A 19,765-nucleotide genomic window follows, 5' to 3' on the forward strand; every position below is an offset into this window, starting at 1 on the left:
ATCCTATCCTCGCGCGGCGCGCCGGAGTTGGCTCATCCCTGGTGTATACTATAGTGCATGATTGCCCGCGATTTCACATTATGTTTTGGTCTTCAGTAGAAGCGAACTTTTAGAAGTTATCGCCGAGAAAGGATGCAAGGATGCACTGTATTTTACTTTTCTTCTACTTTTTTTTACTTTCTTTATTTCTTGAAATTTTGAATGAATTGAAATTTTTAAGCATTTTAACCATGGTGTCTGATGAACGAAAGCTTTAAAATAAAAACTTTTGAACTAAAAACAAGCGAAAAACTAAAATTTCTACTTTCCATAATGAAAATTTTACGAACTGCTTTTAATATTAAAGATGTCAAAGTATTGGCAGCAGTGTAATTGTATGTTACAGTGTATTGTTTGTTTAACTGGAACGGTTTCTATGGCAACATAATGCTATCTACAGTGTTTTGCCGATGATGGTGTTTTGTAATGTAGTTTATTCTTAAAACACTTTTTTTTTAAATTCTGTTTCGCTTTCTTTTCTTTTACTGTACTATCGGAGATTTTAAATCTGCCGTACTATTGCTTACTATTTGAGGTTTCTTGAAATTATACATTCTTTGTTTGCTAAGCTGTACAGTTGTTTGGTGTATTGAATTTGGTATCGGATTTCATTAGGTTTGAAAATGTTAATTTTTTTCCATTCATTCCCCACATGATAGCTTCTAGCTTGTTGATACAAAAGTAATTTGACACATAATATTTAATAAATGGAGTTGAAAATTATGGTATATAAATAAATATATTGCGTAGTGTGTACCATATATGATTATTTGAGATTACATTTATATTCTCCAGAGAAACATTTTATTTTAATCAGTTCTTTTCAAAGGTAACCATTTGTGAATAATTGCTTATAATATGTTAAATAACATTTAATTTGTAAAAAACAAATATGTTATTAAAATTGTTAGCTACAGTTATTCTTATTAGGAATGGAACTGGATGCATGGTGTACAAGAGTGCACCACTGTCAAATAAAATATGATAAAACTAATGCCAATTCAAAATTAATTTCTGTCTAATTTTACGTTATGGTACATAATGTAGTGCTTTTTGCATAGTGCAATAGATCCATTTCTTTAAATTATTATGTAATTTTTAATTTATGCAAATCATTTTTAAAAAATTGCTTTCTGTACCGTAGCTATCGTTTGGGAAAAATGATGGAAATTAATTTGAATCGTGTTGATTACATGCAGGTAAAAACTATGTTCTGTATTTCAAAGTAATATACTTGTTTTATTTTGTATTATTTTATTTTTTATTGAAATTTAAATGACAATGTGTGTAATAATTAATATATTTTTAACCTTAAGGTAGGTGTCACCTCACCTAAAACAACAAAATTATTACCGAATCCGGAAGAAAAGGCATGTCAAAGGGTAATTCAGATCTTTCATATTTTATTTTAATAATCTTTTTGTACTTTCTTATTATCCACATTCCTGCTTTTAGCACGTTGTAGAATTTCTGTGTTTTTGGTATGTATTCAAGTAAACAGGGCACAGTAGCCAATTCATGCAGGTGTATATCAATCGTGTATTTAAGCATACATGCCGCCCAACTGGGATAGTGGTTAGCATCATTGACTGCTGTGCCGAAGGCCCCGGTTTGAATCCCAGAGAAAGCATGGATGTTTGGAAAGGTATAGTGTCGGTGCGGAATGGCAGCACTCTAAATATGCTGCGAGCCGAAAGTCCTTTTGTGTGATTTGGTGAAACGGGAGAGGGATGAGAGACACTCATACCTTTCCCCACCAGGCTGCTCTCTATCACAATTGTAGGCAGAACTGAGCTAAATCGCACTGTCACCTGTAAAATGCTCAAGGCCGATGACAGCCGTATCTTGTGCACCTTGCCATGAAGTATTTCGTGGACTTATTCTGATGTTACTGTCAGATAACTGATATAAGTCATACACACATTTAAACATACATGGATTTACATGCTATATGTTGAACCATTATTTCACCAGTTGTAAAAATATAAATATTAGCCATACAGGTTTTTTTCCCCTTGTAAAATTTCTAGTTTTTTAGATTTTTTAAAAAAAATTATTATTTGTGAGCAGAACAGTAGCTATAAGGCATAAAGATCCAAACAGATGTTTTTCATTAATTCATAAAGTAGCTAGTGAATTAATTACTTTTTATGGAAGTGGGGATAATCAGAATTTACTATTTTTATTTCTTCATTTTCAAAACTATCTGTTTTGAATGATATATGCGTTAATAGTGCTTATTTCATATTACATTTGAATGGTTTTAAGTAAAATTGTGCTCTTACATTAACAGTGTTGCATTAACGTAACAAAATTATTTAATTAGAATTGTATTTTTAAAATTTATTTTCCATATAGCTCATGAAATTTTTTACTTTCACTGAGATTGTCAGTCATATTACAAAATATAGATTAATTCACAATTGATTTAGAGGCTTTTTCTTTTCTTTTCTTTCTTCTGTTTATTTTTCTTTTGTAAATTAAATTTTTAATGTTTGCTAGAGCAAGAGACTGTACCTTATGTCCATTTTTGATGAATAAACTAATATGTTTAAAGAATAAGCCATTTGCTACTTTAATCCATTGTAGACTTTCCGAAGTTCATACTGTTCTGTTGAAATGATTTGTCATTCTGAATTTTGGATAAAACAATTTTAACGGGAATTCAGTGACAAAGTTATGACCATTTTTGAAATTATGTATCACAAACGTAGTATGTAAGTAATATTTATTTAAATCCCCAACTGCTGTAATTTAAAATTTGTGATATTTTGATAGGTTTGAAACTATCATTTAGGTATGGGAATTTTATTTAACTCTTCAGCTATTTACTAATTTAGAGTAATTTACACCTTGATGATATGAAAGGATCAAACTTCATGATGTTTGTTAAGTTTATTTTTAATGCATTAAAAAAGAATCATTTCTGTGCAAGTACAGTGAAACCTAAAACAGTTGTGTTCTATTGATGTAGGGATATTAGACAAATGATTCACTGCCATTTGCGTTGTGATGCTCATTATCATTGTTTATTTATATTTTTAGAAATAGTTATCTCTTTTAGATGTGGTAATCTCATGTAGAATAGTAATCTACATGAGATAGTAGCCATGAGAGGTTAATACAGTCAAAAGTCGTTAATCCGGACTCGTTGGGACTTCGGCGATTCCAGATTGATTTTTCCGGATTATAGATCATCAGTTTAAATCTGGTAAGATGGCATGCAGAAATTATAAAATTAAAAATATGAAACTGTAATTTATGAAATAAAGAACAATTATGATCTAAAGGGTATCAAAATTTCAAAAAAAAAAAAAAAAAAAAAGCTTAATATTTATTTGTTAATTTATTAAACATTTCTTTCAATGTAAGTTGTTTAAGTTGCTTCATTTTATGTGATAATACTTTCTCTTTAATTCTATTAAACAGACATAATTTCTTGTTTAGTTACAAAGTTTCGCTATTCAAGTCCTATATTTGCTGTGTCGAGAATACAGACTAATTTGTCAATCGAAATTTTTTCGTTTTCAATAACCTCTGTGTCACTTTCTTCACTATCGGAAGCGAATTATAATGATGAGGAACTCGATTTAAATCATATTAAAGACGGAGTACATCAAGATAAATAGTACTACATTTAGTAAGGAATTATAAGCCGAATAAAATAAAAACATCTGCCCTGAAGATAAGGATAGTGCTGACAGATCAACTTCCAATTCAACTTCTAAAAACAGATTTCGGAATGGTTAGAGAAACGAAGGATATGCCTTTATCCATTTTTTGCAGCAATTCCACTTTTTGTTTAATGGACTTCAAAACATACTTTTGCTTTGTAGATTCTTTACATATTAGTAAATATATATTGGAAATTCTATTTGACATAATCGAAAGTTCAAGCTTACTTTTATAAAATTGCTCTAACAGTCTGCAAAAATAATAAGCCGGATCCAATTCGAAGATTAAGGAACAACGCAATCTGCAACATTAACTGAATTAGATAATTTTAGCTTAGCTTATACCGTCTGTTATACATTATTTACGTCTGTTATACATTACGCGCATGCATAAACGTATTATGCGCATGCGCACATGCATATTCGCAGTCGTAAAGGTCTTAAGCACATGTGCAGAAAGTTTGTAGCTTTGAGGTCCGGATTATAGATCATTCCGGATTATGGATATCCAAATTAACAAATTTTGACTGTACTAGTAACTTCTTGTTAAATGTGAACTTTCTGAGAAGGAATGATAGCTACCTCTCAGCAAATATTCATGTTCTGGTTGGAGGTGCAGGAAGCATTTTACGAGTCAAACAGAAATGCTGGAAAAAATGTAAAAAAAATGCATAAGCAAACTGAAATCAATGTAAATTTATAATTTTGATGTTCTAATTAATCCTCCCAATCTGAATATAAAGGAGTTTTGAATATTCTTTTAGCATTAATAGTTGTATTTGGCTTTGGTTGCAGCAAAGCACAGGAGGACTAATTTCCTGTGAGGACATGCTTTCATAGAGGACTTTGTAATGAAAATGGCTGATTTTTATCCTGCACATAAAAAAATAAAATAAAAAAACCACTAAAGCAGTATGTTGGCAATCCATTTAACTCATGTCGAATAACCAATTTACAACAATTTTATCATCTGACTTAAATCAAAATTCCTTTTGTAGTAACAAATCTGGTTGATTGATTTAAATGAGAGTTATTTTCCAAGGAAGGGAAGCCTTCATGAAAGAACTTTTTAGAAAACTGCTCCATATTCATGTTACACACGAGGAATATCATGAATACACCCATGCAGCCTACCTGTTCCCTGGTATTAAAATCCAGGTCGGATTATGAATGTTCATTGATATTATTCAGTCAGCTACTGGTCATCATAAATTAACATGCAGCAGACTATTTATAATCCACATTTAATTTTTTCTTTTATTGGTTTTATTATTCTTTTTATTTATCAATTTATAACTGCTCTGTAAGCTGAAGATGGGATAAAATGAATATATTAAATGAAATAAATCTATCAAATCAAAAGTAGATATTTTAAGAAAGCCTTTTATGAATTAATTTTTTTAACTTTGAAGAGTTTTTGCATCATTTCTACTTAAGCTGTCTTGTAATTATACTACTGTCATTAGTTCTTTTTTTGGGTATCAAATTGCAGCTAATGAGAGTTTTAAGATTTATATAATTTGAATGATTTGCAATTTTTATTTCCTTTTTTAAAAGTATTATTTTGATAAAGATTCAAATTATAATTTGAAGATGGCATAATTTCTTTACATTTTCTTATATAGGTTGCTGTAGCTGATCATTATGGAGTTGTTCAGTGTTTTGGAACAAAAAAAGGAGATATTCAAGTAATTTTTCCTGGTTTTTATATAATTTCACAAAATTTATATGTTTATTAGAGTAATTAAGAATTGTTTTAATTATTACCAAACTTTAATGACTGCACTTAAATATACTAGTCATTAACTTAAATGTACTACAATGTACTCCATTTCACTGTAGTACATTTGTATACTCCCTTAAGATGATGAATGTTGGTAAAATAAGATCCTATTTCCTGATGACTGTCAGATTGGTGTGTTAAGAAATTCTCTGTTCAGATAATCTTGTATAACTTTTCGAATGGAGGAATACCCATTTTCTTATTGAATGATATTTGGATATAAATAAGAAATTTTAAGGATAGCAAATATTGTAAGCATATGTAAGCAAACTTCATTTATGACAGTTAAGTTCATGAAAATATGAAAGTTCTAATGAGTTCCTTTCTTCATCCTCCCATTTTTTAAAATAATCTAATAATATTTGTCAAATTTGTTTATATTTTTTAATTATTTTTTTTAATATTTCAGAACTTTCGGATCATTGTGTGTATTTTCCCTAATGCATATAAAGGGAGCTTTAATTTAAGTTCATGATATTTTATAAATTAAGTAATGGATTTTTATCAAAATAAAGGATATAAGTATTTTTTTACCAACTTGACCCGTGTAAATAATTCATGCAAAAATTCTCCAGTCATTCTAATAGAGTATATTCATATGTAGTCATTCTAATTTATTCTATATCTTTTGATGTTATTAAATTCTTCCTTCTTTATTTTATTCCCCTATATTCTTGAAGAAAGATTTGCAAGGTTTTATTGCATAATTAAAGAGGAAAGTTTTTTTGCTTTTGGACTAATATACAGCATGAATATACAACATGAAATAATATACAGTATAAAATTCTTTCCGTGGGCTTTATTTTTACAACTATTGCTTGTAGACTTTTGGTAAAATGCCATATGTCTGGGGAAATCCAAAGTGTTCTTTTTCATTACTGAGAAACCCTCACAGTCCATTCTGATTCATTGTGCAAGGTGGAAAAAATTTAAACAGAAAAAAGTGCTGAGCAGAGAAATAATGGTTAAATTAGAAAAGCATAAATCAGTCCAGGACCAGCACTAGACATTTTGCCACCCTGTGCAAACTCTGTGACTCCAAAATTCTGCTGCCTAGTACATCTGTAGCAGTTGCCTCTGATGCTGGCTCTGGATCCATGTGTACTCAAACCACATATGGTGCATATATATATGAGTTGCCTATTTTCCATGATACTTGAAAAGTATGTCAAAAAATGTGGCAATATTGAATGCTGAAACTTCCCAGTTTCAGCATTCAGTATTGCCACATTTTTATTCAGATAATCCGAAAATATCTTTTAATTTGCAAGGTATCTGTGAATATTATTTATGTGTTGTAAGCAGGGCTGTGGAGTCGGAATTGGAGTCAGGCAGATTTTGGGGTAAAAGGAGTCAGAGCTGGAGTCGCTAAAAACAGGTCGACTCCGCCTTCGACTCCAGTTTTTGTTGGACAGTTTGAATTTCAAATGAAATTAAAATGAATTGAAAAAAATTAATGACAAGCTGAGTTACTATTTTTATTTATTGACTATATACATTAGTAAATAGTTATTTTCTATTTTTTGACATATTAATAAATAAATATAAGGAAGGAGGATGGCTGTGATATTTGCCATTAGTGATTAAACTGATTCATTTAGTTACTTCATTTAGATACAAATCTCACTCATAAATGTAGGCAAGCAGCAATAGCAGCAAGAACTTCCAAAATTGATGCCATTCTTAGGAAGCAAGCAGGATAAGGAGCAATTATTGATCAAGCAACGTGATAAGGAAGTGCATATTTGATGATAAAGAGATTTTTAGAATTAAGAACTTTTTTTCGAAAATGTAGATAACCCTAATGTTTCACTAAAAGAAAGACTGTGGTATAATCTTGAAGAATTGGAAGCTCTTCTTTCTACACCATATATAGCCACAAAAAAGCTGCAATCTGAAGAATTGACAGGATGCAAGAATGGAAGAATGGGATGTTTGTTCTTTCTGAAATTGAGGGTTTATTGCAGAAGGAATCATTTCTTTAATGAAGAAAAGAGAAACTAGTTTGCTAGACAAAGAGATCTTGCTGGGTTCAATATATGCAGATCCGAAACACCAAATTTTCTTGGATGACAAACAAATTAAAAAGGCAAAGAAAGCCATCTATGAACTTTCATTAAGAATGAAATTATTCTTAGAACAATTGGAAAATTCGAATCAGGACAGTCAATTTGCAGACATTGCAACTGAGTCTCTATCATCCTTTTCCAGTGATTAATTAGATTTTGAGAAATATTTTTTGATAATATTGAAAAGGCTAAGGCAAAGTGAATGAAAATAAAGAGCCAAGAACCTTTAGATATAAAAATGAAAAAAATGCAAACAAGATTTCTACATGGCCTTTGAAGAAGTAGAGAAATATGATTGTGCTTGCAAGACACCTCTTTTAGAACTTATAAAAATCTATCCTGAAAAGTTAAAAGAAGTAGCCCTAACAGTAAGAGCTCTTCCTCCTTCTCAAGTTATTGTGGAAAGACTCTTCTCAGCTCTGAAGTTTATCAAATTGGATCTATGGCCCTCCAATAAAGAAGATTTATACTACTGTTTCTTAGAAATAACTAATGCCAGTTTTTCCATTTCATAATGAATGCTAATTAATATAAATATTCTAATTTGCTATGCCATCAATTTTTTTCCCCTGTAGCATCTATTACTTCTTCCATATTAAAAAAATAAGCTGTAACCCATGTGTATATGTTTACATATATATATAGATAGATATAGATATATATATATGTGTAGGAGTCAATTTGGAGTCAGAGTCTTTAAAATTCCAGGAGTCAGAGTCGGTCATTTTCCATACTGACTCCACAGCCCTGGTTGCAAGACTCAGTTCTATATCTTCCAACTTTTATGCAGCATGCACAATCTATTACTTTACATTTTTGCCAGTGAATATTAGTTTTTTTATATTCAAGATTTTATGTGTTATCATTTTTATAGTATTAAAAGAATAATCAAATTATTATTATTATTATTATTTTATTTTATGACTTTGAAGGAAAGATGCACATGAAATTTTTCATTACAGCTTTAGATTAAAGTCTTTCAAGATATAATCACTGTTTAACTCCATGCCTGAAAACAAGTCGCAGTTGAGTGCTTTGACAAAGAAGCAATATATAATAAAAATATTAAATTACTAAATTTGATTTAAATAGAAATACACATCTTTGGAATTCTGAAGCTATTTTTCATCAGTGCTGTAATGGAAAATATATAAAAGACAAGATTTGTGTTATGATGCATTAGTAATAGGTCCACCAGCAGCAAAGTAGTAGAATCGCTGAACACTGGTAGTTCAGTCAAGGTTCGAATTCTGTAAATGGGCTGGCTGCACGGGCATTTTCATGTAATAAGTATGCGAGCCAGTTTCCCTTAGAAAGCCCTCCACGAAGGCATACCTTCTCTTAGGCAGATAGCCTTTGAGGCTTTGCCATAATTACATAAACCAAACCAAAAAAACATTAGTAATCATAAAATTTTACTTGATTCACCATTTTTTCAAGTAACTATTTATTTTCCATAATTTATATTTTACAGTTTTTGTATTAATTTTGCTTACTTATTTGATAACATTATATATATTTTCTTCCTGAAATATATAAAAGTTAATGATTTTTAGTAATTTTGATTTACTTGCAATCAGCTGTAAATGCAACAAGTTACACCTGCTGCATTTTGTTGCCTTATGTATTTTTGTCAAAAATTTGATTTCGTGTTAATTATGTAATACAGTGAGTGTTTCCCCTTTCTTTCATCATCATTTATCTCTTTATTTCAGACATTTTTTAAAACATTACCTGGTCCCAAAGTGCTAAGATTAGAACTAGGTGGGGCGATAGGCACAATGAAAGACAAAATATTTGTGTCTTCTGGCGGTGAAGTCAGAGGATACACAAGGAAAGGAAAACAGTTTTTACGATTTGATACAAATATGACTGAAGCTATCAGATCTATGTGAGTTTATATTATTTAAGAATGAGTTTTTTCTTATTATGTTTTTTTACCTAAAAGTGTTTTTATTATTTTCATTACTACCTAAAGGTGTTTCCATTATTTTCATTACTGCCTCTTAACTGCAAAGATATGAATATCTCAAGTATTCTGTCACACTCTGTAGAACTAAAAATCATAATTTTACAATTGTTTGTTATTTATCAGTTTGTTTATTAATAAATTAAAGAAAAAGTAAGATGACATATCTATGTTAGACTGTACCTTTGCATTTTGAGTTTTGATTTAAAAAAATTGATACTGTTAATTTAATTGTTTATGAAAATTTTTAAGCTCTCAATTCTGTGAGCAGTTTACAAGAATATAAATCAAAATAGGAATCTCATATTAATTTCATTGTGAATATTTATCTATCTCTATTATTTATTATCATTTTCAATTTACTATTAATTTTTAGTACTCTTTGATTTTGTTATTTCTTAAAATAGAATTGTGTTCATTTGTTAGCTTAAAGTACAGTGGAATTTGATTTATATGTCTGTCTTGAAGCTAATGTCATATGGATAACAGAATGGAGAGATAATAAGACACTCTTCCCACCACCAGATATGTGCAATTAATAATAAAGATTTGTTTTTATTCTAGTATGGCTTCATATCAAAATTAGAATTCAAAATTGGTGATATTATAGCTCTGTAGCATACTCACTAGTATATAAAATAAAAATATAACACTTAAAATAAGTTCAACCTCTGTTTACATCTTGGTAAGAATCAAATGTGTTTAATATGACTTTTCTTGAACTACTTTAGCACATCTCATTTCTTTTGTTATGCATAAGAAAAACTTTCTCTGTATCATGTACTGGTATGTGAAGATTTACAAACTGATGGAAATATATTTTTTTCATATTTTAGAGCAGTATAATACTGCATTTTTTAAAATAATATTTTAGATATAGTGGCCAGAAACAGTTATAAACCATTTTAAATAATAATATATATATGGGGATATTTTTTGCACTTATTCTTTATTTTTTATTGGATATGTTTGATGTTTTGCACATCTGATGGCTGATGAATTTTAAAAGTAACCTGAGAGGTAGAAAATGATGAATAATCAAGTTTGTGCTATATATTCTTTTTAAAGAAGTAATTCATTTTCTTGTGTGTGTGGTTTTTTTTGGGGGGGGGATTGTTTGGGAAGCAAAGTTACATAAAAAATTCAAATACATTATCATAATTAGCAACAATTCACTTTTAAAAGTTCAGATTTTAATCAAGTGGTTTTTGAAGAAAGAAAGAAATGTTTTTTTTTTTTTTTTTAAATACCACCAGAACGGTTTGTTATATTTTTTTATTACCTGAACTACAAATAAAAGTCTTTGTTAATAGAAAGCAAATATAATATCATTGTTATTGCTATAAGATATAGGATAAAAAAGTGCTCACTTTGAAATTAAGGTCATTTAAAATAATAATGATAATATTTAACTTCCTCCAAAATGTAGGAAGTAGTCTCTTTAAAAAGTTTTGCATGTGACCTGTTGCAATAATGATGATGATATATTGTTCTTTTAAGCATATTTAGAACTTATAAAATACATATACTATATATTTCGACATATGATGCACACATATAGTTTCAAACTACATTTTTTAGTTTTTGAAGCCTTTCATTTGAAGATTTTCCCCAGGCTTTCGAACAGTGGTATACTGAATTGGCAAAGCAATAAGGGGAACAATATGTGTGTGGGAGGGGGGATACTTGAGGGATAAATAATTCTGTGGAGATGTGCATTGTATTCAATGCAAGTGTGCACAAGAATGTTATTCTAGTGTTTCGAGAAAAGGAGGACATTATTTGAACTAATAATGCACTTCCAATTAAATGAATGCATGGAATTAGCACTTAGATGTTTTCTCTGCTATTCTGTGGTCATATGAATCCATGATTTTAAAGTGAACATCTAAGAGAAGGAAGGAAAAGGAGGCCAAATGCATCATGCCAGTCTAGAAAGAGTGTGAGTGGATAATAAAGGCATAGAATAAAATTAAATTCAGTATAATTCAAAAGTCATTAAAATGTAGCATATCTAACAATCTTGATGGAACAGAAGATGATTAATGACAAATATGACAAACTTTTTATGTTTATCAGATAAAGAAATTTTTTAAATTCATAAAAAACATCATTTCTTTTAAATAAATAGCATTTGGGTACTAATTTTTGAATCTCATCTTTTGCTTATTTTTAAATATATCATTTTTATATCCAACGTATAACGTGCACCCATAAATTTCAAGCTTATATTTTGTATTAAAAGTGTGCATTATATGTCAGACTATATGGTACATAATACATATATTATAATTATTTCTTGTAACTTAATAAAATGCTAAAATAACAAGAGTTGAAATGCTTTTTGAAGAATATGTCTGTTAATCATTACTTTTTTGGTTAAAATTTCAAATTTCCAGCACATTTTTTTATTTTCTTTGTTATGGGAAAAAAACCAAGAGGTTTTTATTGCAAAATGTATCATGAATGTAGTAAAATTCATTTTCTTATTATAATTATTTTCTTCCCATTTTAGGCATATTAGTGGAAATGACCTATTTGTTTGTGGAAATTTCATTTTCAATCATTATTATGAGTGTCAAGATCAAAATTATTATATGTCTACTGATCATATAAATGATATCATTTGCTTGGATATGGATAAAGTTGGAACCATTGTTCCTATTCTGGCATGCCAAGACCGAGTTCTACGTGTTATTAAAGTAAGTGTGTTTACAAAAAAGAAAAAAAAAAGTGTTGTATTTTGTGATATAATTATAATATTAATTATATTATATAAAACTTTTAATTAAAACCTCAAAAATTTTATTTAATATTTATCAAAATTTATTTTCTTAGCAAATCTGCAGGGTATATCCCACCATACTATTTAATATTATAGCTGAATTCAGCTACTGATATCATTAAAGGTTATCAGCAATTGCATAACAATTAGTTAAATCAGTTTTAAAGGTATTGTAGTCGAGTCCTGCCATAGCAAACTCAGTTTATAATGAACGCTTGGATATAATGAAATTTTTGGCCCCATCCAGTTTTTTATATACTTAATATTATTTTGTATAGTTATAATAAACCTCCAAATGTGAAAATCATATGTAACAAATATCAGATATAGCTTCAATAAATATTTTTTTTTAATATTTTATATAATTTTTTGCAGAATTTTTCCAAGTTTTAACTGAAAATTACCAGTCCTTAAAATAATCCATTTTAGGCCATTAGCAAAGTGAAAAACACATTTATTCCTTTTTAATCCTTTGTCTTCTAAATAGGAGGTTTTACATTCTTTAGATGCTTTCTTGTAAAACTATGATATTCATTTAGCTTAAGATAATTAGCATATTCTTTATCAGGGCAACATATCCTTTCCTTTGCAGCTGTACATATCTTGGGGAAAATGAACATGTTTTCATTGGACATAAGTGAGGAATTTATCTTCCTTTCTCAACTTCTCCTGATGGGCAGAACTTTACATAGTCTCTGACCTAATTCTGTTCACTCTATATTGGTTAAAACTTTTTGAATATAAAAATTCATCCATATAGTGAGCTGTAAATATATTCTGCATTAAAGGTAAGATGAGCAGTATTTGAGAAATGAAAAATGTGTATAGCTAAAATTGTTATTAACTAAGTTTATCAAACTGGAGTTAGTACTAGTTCGAAAAACTGAGAAAAAAATAATTCCTTTCACAGACAAAATTTTTGGTATGAAGAGAAAGTGAGAAAGGTTGATTTTACAGATGTAGAAAACACATTGCTGAATTTATTGCTTTTATAAATGGTTTATTACCATTCATAGAATGAGGAAATCTCTAATATGGAAAAAATTACTTCAGACAAAAGCCAAAAAATTTCTGAAACACTTTGGGCAGACTGTGTGCACAATAGCTAATTAGATAGGTTCAAGAAGCAGAACAACTTCTCTTCAAGAAAAATTGCAAGAAAATTGGAGAGTATTATAAAATTTGATGTTGTCCAATGGAAAATGAAAAGATTATTTGAAATAGTGCACTGTGCATTACAAAGAAAAAGACATATTCAGCACCAGCAAAGCTGGGTTCTTTCACAAGATAGTGCCAAAACAAATGTTAAAATTTAAAGACCAAAGATGCACTGGCAAAAAAATTGTCAAAAATTCAAAGTTATTTTCTGTGCCAACTTAAATTCCACTCAGCATTGTATTCTTTTGGTGAATGGAAAATCCTAAAATGCAAGTTTATTAAAAAATAAGAAAATTCTTCCAGTGGATTGGATATAATAAACTATTAGATATAGTGAACCAAATGTTTAGTCCCTTGGAGATTGTTATAGCAGGGTTTGAATCAATATTGTTGTTATTTGTAATTTTATAGATTTCTGGTACTGGGGATTTAAGTAATAATGTTTAATAATTATATGCTTTCTAGGAGTCCAGTTGCTTGTATGAAGTAGAGGTATCAGGTCCTCCTTCTACATTAGCTCTATACCAAAATAAAGGAGGTAGTTATTTTGAATTTTATTTCTTTATTTTCTGCTATATTTTATGCTTCTCATATACTGACCACTATTCAAAGATAGTGCAACAGTCTGAGAAAAGGATCTGTTAAATGAGTATTAGCATATTTTAATAAATTTATACAAATTTACTTAGGCTATTTAAGATTTTCTGCATTTATAAAACTATATTTTAACTGTTATAATTAAGGTACTCTTTGAGTTCACGATTCTGCTGATTGTAAACTAATCTATAGATATAGGCAAAGTGTGTAATTTAGTAGGTTTCCTCATGGTTTAGCTTAATTGATACCAACTCAGCTGTTGTTGCTCTCATATCAGCTTTATAGTTCTCATTGCATTAACAATTTTAGAGCCATTGGTCACAGTTTATCATCTTGAAAGGAAACAAAGCCAGGAATTATGTTTGATATAAGTGCAGCTAATGCTAATCCAACTTTAATTTTGAAGATACTTATCAGCATCAGTTTTAAATAAAGATAACATAATGGAAAAGTAATTTTGTTTTAGAAACTTTGCAGAATTTTGTATAGATGAAAAATAACAGTACTTTTAAAATAAGATTCTTCAAATCTGAATTTATTTACACAAAGTAGAACACGCGAAGTATAACTTTTGTTTAATGTTTTAATTTTTGTTCAATCATGTGAAGGTATCTTGTTTACCTCTATATATGGTGCGATGTTTGAAAGAATTATTTTCAGAATTAGATAGTATCATCTAGTCTAGGAAAGATTATTTTACCAAGATTTATTGTTATGAATTATATAGTTAATATAAAATTTATTTAATATGTTGTTACTAGGTTAAAGGTATTTTCAAATCGAAGGATTACTGCTGTACTTTGAATCACTACTGATAGTTTTACTATCCTTCCTTAAATATATTATTTGCTTAATTTATTAAATACTGCATATTACTTATAATGCAGTGAGAATTTGTTTAGAAGTTTTGATTTTGTATTGTCATTCCGTAAAATGTTGAGTGCATAGGGTATTTTGTAAAAAGCTCTAAAATGTGCTAGTAACTTTAATTGCTTTATTAAATGTTTTCAAAGGATTGTTGCATGCTTAGGGGTTCGGAATGCACACAGGTCAGAGGATAGGTTGATAAAATTTGTTTCTATCAAAAGAAACACTTAGGAGATCTGGAACTTTCCACAGAAATAATCATGCAATTCTTCACAATATCACAGGGTACAATCAGTAGTTACACTTCAAACTACTATGAACGTTAAACACAACAAAATGTATAGCGCTTCTAAAATGCGAAGCTAAACCAGAGATAGTTTTAGAAACTCGCACTGAGCTAAGAGCTGACAAAACAACTGAGAGCAGATGCTCTCTCCAGCTTTATGTAGTTTTTATCCGACTGTTGAGATATTTCTAGTACTTTCTCCTTCTTGAAATTACTGGAAAGCAATATGAGGGTCAAATTATGGTTACGGCTAATGTAGTGATCAATTGCATTTATTCAGTTACAATATCTATTATGGTGATACAGGGACCGAACCAAAATGTTGCGAAATGGTCTCCAAGTTTGGTAACTTTTGGTGATTTCTTGTCAAATTACCATTTACTCAATAATAAATGGACTTGTCCTTGTATTCTTATTTTTCCGGCATAGCTTGTCTCCATTAGATTTTCATTTTACATTATACAGAAGAAATATAGCAATTTCACATACAATTGCAGTAAAATCATTTTCTGTGTACCAAATTCGTAACAATATTAAATCGCTGTTTTGAATTTGGATAAATCTGAGGACAAATAAATTCGAGTGAGGATTCTAAAAGTGATGAGAATTTATGTATTTATTTTTTGTCACATCAAGCTGCTATAAAAGAAAATTTCACAACTAAAATAAGAACTGTTTTTGATGAAACAGCTAAAACTCATGATTCGGTGTCTGTCAATGACTGTATTGAAAAGACACCTAGTTTGATTGAACTCATCCCTACAGTGTTGGACTATTTCTGATGGGGAAGGATAGAAGTTACAGTCTATATCCAGAAGGCTTTCTGACAATTATGCTTATAGGAAAATAATATGAATTTTCTAAGGTTTTTATGGTGGCAAGATGGAAATCCTTTGTCTGAAATTTGTTATAGACATCACCATGTTATAGACATCATCATTTGTTATAGACATCACAATTTTTGCTCCTTCCTGTAAGCCTTTTCTTCTAACTGCTGTAATGACAAACCATTTAGAATTTAGATCAAGAATATGAGAAAGAAGAACTGGCCAAAAAAATCAAAGATTCGATGTACGTTGATAATTGTGTGGCTAGTGTGGATTCTTTTGAGGAGCTTTTCGGTTTTGGATCTCAGAAATTGCCGAGTTGAGTTAAATTTGATCTAAAGGGGTGGAAGCGCACTCATCTATCTTCACACACAGAAAATGATTGCGAAGGAAAAGATGTTCCAGTTTTAGGACTATCTTGGAATTTGCATGATGAAGAAACAATTCTAAAACTAAAAAAAAAAAAAAAAAAAATTCTCTCTTTGGTCCTGTAGGTTTCAGCTGTCCCTTTCTTTACATTAGTATCAAAGTTATTGTTACAAGAATCTGGGAAACTGAAAGTCTCATGGGACTCAGAATTGTCATCAGAGTTCACAAGAAAGTACCAGAAATGGAAAAATAAAACTATCAGAAATCAAAAAGATCAAACTTTCTCAAAGATTTTCAAGTGTAGTACTTTGACACAAAAAACATATTTTGCAATGCATGCCAATCATCATATGCAACATGTATTTTCTTGAGCGCAGAGAAAAAAAGTGCAGTGACTTGTCAACTAGTGAAAGCAAGATTCAAGGTTGCTCCTCTTAAAATGGCAAGTACACCCCAGTTAGAATTACTTGCTTTCAATATGGGTGCTAGATTAGTCAATACAGCTAGAAAGGACTTGAAATTAGTTAGAAATGTTTTTCTGATCTGATTTAATCGATGCCCTCTACTGGATCAAGAAGAAGGATAATTGAGGCATATTTGTAAATTAAGGTGATAGAAATTAAAAGTTTGACATCAACTTATCAATGGAACTATGTACCTGGAATACAAAGCCCAGCTGATCTTTCATCTCGAGGATCTTCAGCGAAAGAACTAGCTAAAGGAAAAGAGTTGGAAGATCCTATCTGGCTAAAATATTCAAGAGGTGAATTGCCACATTTTGAATTGATGCCAAATGAAAAAAAAACTGTAAATTCAGCAAGGAAGAAGATTATAGTATCCTCTATAAATGAAGCAAAAACAGGTTTCTTCTATCAAGTAACTTCATACAAGAAGATAATTAGAATTACAGCATGGATTTACAGGTTCTTCAAGAGTGCTAGAGGACAGAGAAAAGCCAAAGGCCATTAATGTTGGGTGAAACTTATAAAACAGAAAAGATTTTTTTAAAGAAAGTCCAAGAAGACTTTTTCACTCAGAAAAGATGGCAAAAGATCTCTGTCAACAATTACAGATTCAGAAGGATTATTAAGAGTGAAGACAAAGGTTTTTATGCAAAGAGATGAAGAAAACTGTAGATTTCTTCTAGTCTTACCTTCTGCTCACCACATTGTTAAAAGCTTAATTATGTGGAAAGACCAAGAACTGGGACATGCTGATGTACAGTATTAAATGTCTGCATTACAAGAAGATCATTGGATACTGAAGAGTAGGAAAACAGTTGAGAAAATCATGTAAAGGTATAATGCAAAACTTGTGAAGGTATCAGCAGGATTTTTACCAAAAGATAGTGTTTGAGAAGCTTTATTTTTTGAAGTTATATTAGTTTTTTGTCTCCTGCATTTGAGAAATGGATCAAAGATGAACAGTACTTTTACTTATACCATTTATCAAACTGTTCATATTAAACTAGTAACACCATTGTCTACGGATAGTTTCGTTCTAAATTTGAGAAGATATACTTCGAGAAGAGATCACCCTGGCGTTATCTATTCTGACAGTGGAACAAATTTAGTGGGTGCGGCTAATGAGCTAAGATCAGTTGACTGGTCCAGATTGCAGGAATTCACATTCAAGAGAATTATCTGGAAATTCAATCCACCATCAGCGCTTGTTTGGGTTGTCTTTTGGGAGAGTCTGATAGACATGTTAAAAAATATGTTAAGGCATATTTTAGAAAATGCTCGTCTAGATTATGAAGACCTATACACAGTGCTCTGGCATGCTGAAAATATCATGAATAATAGACCTTTGACTGACATGTCTGAAGATAGCTAGTGAAAGCAATATTCAAGGTTGCTCCTCTTAAAAAGGCAAGTGCACCCCAGTTAGAATTACTTGCTTCCAATATGGGTGCTAGATTAGTCAATACAGCTAGAAAGGACTTGAAATTAGTTAGAAATGTTTTTCTGATCTGATTTAATAGATGCCCTCTACTGGATCAAGAAGAAGGATTTTGTTTTTGCAAGAAATAAAAGAAGTGGGATTTTTAGATTTAGACCTAATCGATTCAAGCAAGGCTAATAACCATTATGCTCATAGACAAAAGAATTAGAGAATAGTTTAGAAAACGATTTAGAACTGAATATTTGGGACAGTTGAGAGAACATAACAAGGCCACAAAAGAATAGAATTTAGAATGCTGCAGAAGGGGATGTTGTCCTTCTTGGAAATGACAACATGAAAATAAAAATTGTTGCTAAGCCAAAGTGATTAAACTGTATCCTAGTAAAGACAGAAAAGTACTTGTGGCAGAAATCAAGACCAAACATGGGACTTATTTGAGACCTGTCCAGAACTTATATCAGTCAGAAGACAAAAACAATGTCAAACTGTTAAAGAAAAATGATCCCGATGTAGTGACTTGTTATTGTAGTTCAACTCCTTATGCAAGTGCTCCTGAACGTCTTAAAAATGATGAGGTTGTCATTCAGAAATCGCGATTTGGATGTCCCTTGAAAAAGCGACAGTGAATGAACCTGTGACTTTGAAAATTGTTGAGCTTCAGTTATAAATCGCTGAATTTCAAAAGGGGGAGAATATCATGAATATTCTCTTACCTCTGGAACTATGTTTAGAAGTCTTAAGTTTTTATTTCGAATTGCAGCCACGTAGAATTTTGATTACATAGTGTATTTTGTAAAAAGCTGTAAAATGTGCTTGTAACTTTAGCTGCTTTATTAAATGTTTTCAAAATATGAAATCACTGTTGTGAATTTGGATAAATCTTAGATTTTAGCCATTTAGAAAAAGCTATTTCACCACTCACAAATCCAGTTACTGGAAACGGAAGTAAGAAAGTTCAAAGTGGGTATTCTTCCTTCATTTCTTTACTGAAAATTTTTTGGAAAAAAATGTTAATCTAAATCCTAATGTGGTTATGGAACAAGAGAGAATTTGATAGTGCTTATATTCATGTCATTGCATTTGCTAACATAATATATATACAAATACTCTGCAGGCCAACAATTAAACATGTAGTTGATGATTTTGTATATGAGTCAGAAGTGTTAAGAGTATGCTATAGCATCTTCTCTCTCTCTCCCTTTTTTATTTTATTTTTTTAATTTATGACTTTGTTACTTCTAGTTTTGATAGTGGTGACAACCATTCAGATTCTTTGCCAGCTTTACTCTTAAATCATACAGTGTAAAATTTATAATGCTCATAATATTACAGTAATTTATAATTATCATGAGTTTTGTATTATGTGACTATGTAATATCAATTTAAATAATTAATCATAAAATGATGAAGATGGAACAAAATGAATACTCATATTTT

The 19,765-nt window shown here is 30.1% G+C and overlaps 1 protein-coding gene across 6 annotated transcripts in view; it reads left to right on the forward strand.

Annotated features, from left to right (window-relative positions):
• The first annotated feature begins 415 nt into the window (after window positions 1–415).
• LOC118182145 (BBSome complex member BBS7-like) overlaps window positions 416–19,765 on the forward strand; it is a 65,557-nt gene continuing 46,207 nt past the window's right edge. Inside the window, exons 1-7 of one of the 6 annotated variants that reach the window (XM_035351470.2) lie at window positions 416–868; window positions 1,184–1,238; window positions 1,356–1,421; window positions 5,339–5,401; window positions 9,281–9,456; window positions 12,050–12,236; window positions 13,943–14,015. In XM_035351470.2, coding sequence (XP_035207361.2) covers window positions 1,200–1,238; window positions 1,356–1,421; window positions 5,339–5,401; window positions 9,281–9,456; window positions 12,050–12,236; window positions 13,943–14,015 — 604 coding nt within the window. In that variant the 5' untranslated portion in view covers window positions 416–868; window positions 1,184–1,199. Of the gene's footprint in view, window positions 869–1,183; window positions 1,239–1,355; window positions 1,422–3,107; window positions 3,251–5,338; window positions 5,402–9,280; window positions 9,457–12,049; window positions 12,237–13,942; window positions 14,016–19,765 lie in introns of those variants that run through there. The other 5 variants (XM_035351460.2, XM_035351465.2, XM_085816509.1 and 2 more) reach the window with 5 other exon arrangements.

The sequence above is a fragment of the Stegodyphus dumicola genome, chromosome 5, assembly GCF_044657685.1.
Source record: "Stegodyphus dumicola isolate Sdum_Otavi_A_Nest chromosome 5, ASM4465768v1".
Classification (NCBI taxonomy): Eukaryota; Metazoa; Arthropoda; class Arachnida; order Araneae; family Eresidae; genus Stegodyphus; species Stegodyphus dumicola.